The 6075-nt window shown below is 48.5% G+C and overlaps 1 protein-coding gene across 1 annotated transcript in view; it reads left to right on the top strand.

Annotated features, from left to right (window-relative positions):
- The window catches only part of LOC309889508 (very low-density lipoprotein receptor-like), a gene marked incomplete at both ends in the record, with an annotated part of 98147 nt that extends 96637 nt beyond the window's left edge, over positions 1 to 1510 (top strand). Inside the window, 2 exons of the mRNA XM_082782357.1 lie at positions 860 to 1038; positions 1389 to 1510. Coding sequence (XP_082638483.1) covers positions 860 to 1038; positions 1389 to 1510 — 301 coding nt within the window. The remainder of the gene's footprint in view (positions 1 to 859; positions 1039 to 1388) is intronic.
- Between the last annotated feature and the right edge of the window lie 4565 nt (positions 1511 to 6075).

Consider the following 6075-nt stretch of genomic DNA (forward strand, 5'->3'; position numbering starts at 1 on the left):
TTTCTCGCTCTGTCCTGTTGGCAGGCAGGCTGGGAGTGCAGCAGGAGCTGGGAGGGGACAGACCCAGGACAGCCGACCCAAACTAGCTAAAGGTGTTGGGAATTGGCATACAGGACGTGGACATGTGCTCATGGAACAATTGTTTAATTTGAGCTTGCTTTAAGCAACCAGGGGTAGGCCTTAGAAAATCTCAGGGCCTGCTGTAGCTGAGCAAACCAAGCTGCCAGAGTAACTGTGAGAAGCTCCCACGGCAATGACTCCCACATCGCCCAATTAAGGAACTCAGAAAAATACTGTTACCAGCAGCTGGCTTCAAGGACAAGGTTTACGTGACTGCTAATCACAAGGGGTTCTTTTCTTGACTGCTAATCACAAGGGGGTTGTTTTCTTGTAGTTGTTTGTCTGAGTGCTTTTGACTAATGATCTTGTGTGAGACACTGTCCGCCCCTGTTAAGTTCACTATAAAAGTTAGGCTATTCGGGCAATAAAATGGAGCTTGCTGATCGCTCATATTGAGTGCGATTTTCTTCCTTCCGTCGACAACAAATGGCACCCGAACAGGCTGAGACCTGAACAGGACATCGCAGTGGCGCCGGGACAGACATCGCAGCGGAGCGGGACATCGCAGCGGCGCTGGGACATCAGAGCGGCAGCGTCGGCACATCGGATCGGCGCGGGACCTGCACGTCGGATCGGCGCGGTACCGACACATCGGAGCAGCGCCAGAACATCGGAGCAGCGCCGGGACATCGGAGCGGCGCCGGGAGACCCGAGGCACACGGAGAGACTACCGCCAGTCATGCGTCGCCAAGGTCTGAAAGGTGAAAGGGACGAAAACGTGGAATCCCCGCACCCGCAGCTCGGAAGGTGAAAGGGACGACAACGCAGAATCCCCGCACCCGGGAGCACCTATAGACGGTCCAGCCGGTCACGCGCCGCCGAGGTCTCGCAAAGGCTGCAACAGCATAAATAAAGGCATGGAGAGACAAGTGGCGTATGATTTCCTCAAGTGCTTTTTAGAAAAGCGGAGCACGCAGGGTATAGACTGGAAAAAGGATTTACCAGGATTATTAGCATATGGAGTAGCACGGGGTTGTTTTATCAATCTGGATACAGTTTTTGAACAAGCAGAGTGGTGTAAATTTGGGGACAAATTGTTTGATGAAGTTATTAATGAAAATAAGGCTGCTAAAAAATTATTGAAGCCTTGGAGAGCAGTCACTAATGCCTTAGCTATACATCAGGCTGAGCAGAGAGTCGCTGCTGCCGCTACAGAACGACTGGGATTGCCAGGAAGTGCTGGTAGTGTTAACCCTCAACAGGGAGGGATGGGGGGAGCTGGGGATTACCCATTGCCGCCTTCAGTGACGATGATAATGCTGCCTCAGGGGGCTACGGGGCAATGGGAGCCTCCTCCTCTCTCATCATCCTTCTCAGAGCCGGCGTTGGTGCTCCCGCCATCACCAGCAGCACCACCGGCTCCTTCTCACGAAAGTGGGGAAATGGATGAGGAAATAAGAGAGCAAAAACCAGAAAGAAAAAATACAAGCCCGTTTACAGAAGGTGTTCAAGAGAGGCAGAGGGTGTGGAAGCAAATAGCAGATGAGGCTCTACGCGAGGGTGAACACGGGATAGCTGCACAGTTGGTTCAAGAGGCCTTCCCTGTAGTATATTCACCACCGGATGCCCAGGGTAATGTTACGGTTAATCTAGTGAATTTGGACTGGAAATTGTTAACTCAGCTGCGGTCCACAGTAAACGAGTCAGGTCTGAAAGGTGAACCTACGAGACAGATGTTGGACTATATTTGGGGAACAAATATTTTGCTTCCAGGAGATATACGCAGCATAATGAAGTTAATTTTGACCCAACACCAGCAGCTCTTATTTAATGCCCATTGGCAGGCTGCTTGTCAAGAAGCAGTCGCAGTGATAAGAGCACCTGGGGACCCTTTACATGGGGTCACGCTGGAAGAGTTGATGAGGGTAGGACCGTATTTTAGGACAGAAGCACAGGCATTGCTGGGACCTGATAAAGCGAAGGAATCAATGAGAATGGCCAGAAAAGCATTGGATCGGATAAAGGGGCCAGGGGGAATACCTTCCTACATGGGAATCAAACAGGGTAGAGAGGAACCATTTGGGCTTTTTATTGACCGCGTAGCAAACGCCATACAGGCGGCTGGGGTGCCTGATTACCTCAAGGGCATGATATTAAAACAGTGCGCAATTCAGAATAGCAACCCCTCTACTCGCAATATATTAGCTTCCTTACCCGGGACATGGACAATCGAGGAAGGGTTGGAAAGAATGGCTCAGGTACCAGTAGGCCCACAGGCTATGTTAGTAGAAGCAGTAAAGCAATTAGGTGACAGCATGGGAGAACAAGCACAGGCTATGAAAGAGCATGCTCAGTTTACACAGAGTCAGGTCCTTGCAGCTCTTGCTCCTTTGCAAACCGCCGGTTCACGCTCTGGTGGTCAAGTACCACCCCCTAGTGGCCAAATACCACACCGCTTGCGATGTTATCGTTGTGGTGTTTTTGGACATGTGAGACGAAACTGCAAAGCTGGGGCAGTATGGTGCTCAAATTGTCAGTCGAGCAATCACAATGAAGTGGCATGTCGATGCAACGTGTCGGGAAACGGCCAGAACAGCGGGAAGAGTCGCCCCGCGATGACACAAAACGCGGCTGCATACACAGCAACACCGAGGGGGAACCCGTTCCTCTCCGACCAGCCACAAGAGGGAGCCTCGGCTTAGACTTGGCAACAGCAGTAGATTGCACGCTGATGGACTCAAAACCTGTTCGCATTGCTACAGGTGTCAAAGGACCAATTTGTATTAATGGACAAGCTGTGGGAGCATTACTTATAGGGAGGTCATCAGCGACCATGCTGGGACTACAAGTATTAGTGGGACTTATTGATAAAGACTATCAAGGAGAAATTCAAATAATGGCCCATATGTTGTTTCCACCGTTATTTGTGCCTAAGGGCACCAAGGTAGCACAATTGGTTCCGTTATCACATCTTGCTGAAGCTATCTCGCCCATGCAGGAGCAACCGCGAGGGCAAGGAGCATTTGGCTCTACGGGAAATGTGGCTTTGTTAACTGTGGGATTACGGCAAAGACCACGACAGGTGGTCACGGTGCGATATAAAGAAGAAGCCATAAGAATCGATGCGTTACTTGACACGGGAGCCGATGTATCTATAATCAGCACACAAAACTGGCCGCAGCATTGGCCAACATCTGAAACCAATGCCACAGTGGCCGGGGTAGGAGGAATGACACTTGCCAGTAAGTCACCACCCCTGCAGTGGACAATAGGGGACAAAGTGGTGAAATGTTGTGTCTCTGTTATTCCATTGCCTGACGGAGTGCACGCACTAATAGGGCGGGACATCCTTGCTCAAATGGGAATGGTCCTTACCTTGGAATGCCCTTTATAGATATGGCCATTGTTTGGACTTTCCCGATCCCGCTCCGGTGGAAGAATGATGATCCCATGTGGGTCGAGCAATGGCCGTTAAAGAGGGAAAGTCTGATACAAGTGCATAAGCTGGTTAAAGAACAGTTTCAACAGGGGCACTTAAGGTTGTCAACAAGCCCATGGAATACACCTATCTTTGTGATTAAAAAGAAGTCGGGAAAGTATCGACTGCTCCACGATCTGCGCGCGGTAAATAAGCAGATGTACGATATGGGAGCAGTGCAGCCAGGGTTGCCTAATCCTGCAATGATACCTGAAGGATGGCATTTACTCATAGTGGACTTAAAGGACTGTTTCTTCACAATTGCTCTCCATGAAAATGATAAACAAAGATTCGCTTTTACACTTCCTGAAATAAACCGAGAAGGGCCGGACCAGAGATTTGAGTGTATGGTCCCGCCACAGGGAATGCGAAATTCGCCAACTCTATGTCAGCTCTATGTCGACGATGCTCTACAGCCGTTGCGACGAAAATGGTCAGGAACAATAATCTATCATTATATGGACGATATTCTATTGGCCCAGTCAACACCATTTTCTTCACAGCAAAAGGATGAACTAACGGAGCAATTTAAACAGAGAGGATTAGTAGTTGCCCCCGAGAAGGTACAGGAGACAAGCCCATGGAAATATCTTGGATGGCATATCACCGATGCTACGATCCAACCGCAGAAATTGACAATACAATCAGACCTTAAGACTCTTAACGACGCCCAGAAGTTGATGGGTGATTTGCAATGGATTCGACCAGTGGTTGGTATTCCCAACGAGCTGTTAAATCAACTACGACCTTTGCTACGAGGGACAGATCCAGCAGCACCAATTCAGCTTACAGACCAACAAAAACAAGCACTACAGCTAATAGCCTCAATGATTACAACACGGGCTACACATCGGCGTATAGAGGGTGCGCCTCTTGATCTAACCATTCTGTGTGGCCCCCAATATTTGATGGGTGCGATAACACAGCAAAAAATAAAAACGGGGGAGAAGCAGGGAGATACGGTGGTACTAGAATGGCTAGCTCCTCCATTGCGGCCATGACGAACAATTCAAGAAAAAATCACCACATTAGCAGAATTAATTAAAAAGGGACGAAGTAGAACCTTGCAAGTAGACGGGGTCCCTCCTAACACCATATGGTTACCCATAAAGTCAAGTGATCTGGAATGGTATATACAAAATTCTGAGGAACTGCAAACTGCTCTATTGCATGATGGAGCCACGTTAATAGCAAAACCATTACAATCTCCTGTCTTGTCCTGGATGAAAAACCAGGGCTGGATAAGTAGACCAAAGCGATCACCCCAACCAGTTGCAGACACAATAACAGTCTTTACAGATGCCGGTAAGCACTCCAGAACTGCTGCAGTGACATGGAAGGATGAGCATGGCTGGCAACATCAGATTTTGCAAGCTCAGAAAGAGGATTCATTACAGACACTAGAACTGTTCACAGTAGTATGGGCGTTTGTAAAATGGAAAGATGTTCCGTTGAATGTTGTATCTGACTCTCTTTATGTAGTAGGCATAGCCAATCGCATTGAGGACTCAAGTTTGCGAGAAGTGCAGAATGGACGACTGGTTCAACTATTGACAAGTTTGCAGCTTGCAATCGCACAGAGAAGTAAGCCGTATGCAGTGATTCATATTCGCAGTCATCAATGGGAACAAGGGCTCGGAGAAGGCAATGCCCGAGCCGACCGATTAGTTGCTGCTACAGTCACTGAAGCTCCACTATCACCATTTTGCCGAGCTCGAGAAGCTCATTCCATATTTCACCAGAACGCGAAGGGACTAGCTCGAGCCTATAATTTGTCTAATGCTGACGCTCAAGCAATCGTGAAGGCTTGTCCCATATGTAGTCATCATAATTTAGGAATGGGACTCGGGTGTGGAGTTAACCCAAGAGCGTTGAAAGCTAATGAAGTGTGGCAAATGGATGTCACTCGCGTTACAGCCTTGGGACGGTTAAAATACTTGCATGTAACGATAGATACATATAGACACATGATATGGGAAACTGCTCAATCCGGGGAAAAGGCTCGGGATGTGCGGCGTCACCTCACTAGTTGTTTTGCTGTGTTAGGGGTACCTAGCACTATCAAGACTGACAATGGTCCAGCTTATAATAGTGGGCCACTGAAACGATTTATGCAATTATGGAATATCAATCATGTTACTGGTATCCCACAATCCTCCACAGGACAGGCGATAGTGGAAAGGGCAAATGGAACAATGAAACGATACTTAGAAAAGTTCAGAGACATTGAAGACGTAAAAGAAAGAATAGGAAAGGCTCTCTTTGTACTTAACCATTTATGTGTGTTTGGGGACAGCACTGAGCCCCCTATAGTACGTCACCATGCCGGGGCAGAAACTTCTAAGCCACCAGGCATGAAGGTGTTATACAGAGACATGAAAACAGGGCAATGGCTAGGCCCTGCTGAAGTGATCTACCTGGGGCGCGGTTACGCTTGTGTTTCTTCCCCTACAGGTGCAATCTGGGTGCCTAGCCAATGCGTAAAACCAGCCGTTGAAGACACAGGCGGCTGTCGCCAGAAGGAGAATATTGAAGAG

This window comes from Aythya marila (genome assembly GCF_965140915.1).
Source record: "Aythya marila genome assembly, chromosome: W".
Classification (NCBI taxonomy): domain Eukaryota; kingdom Metazoa; phylum Chordata; class Aves; order Anseriformes; family Anatidae; genus Aythya; species Aythya marila.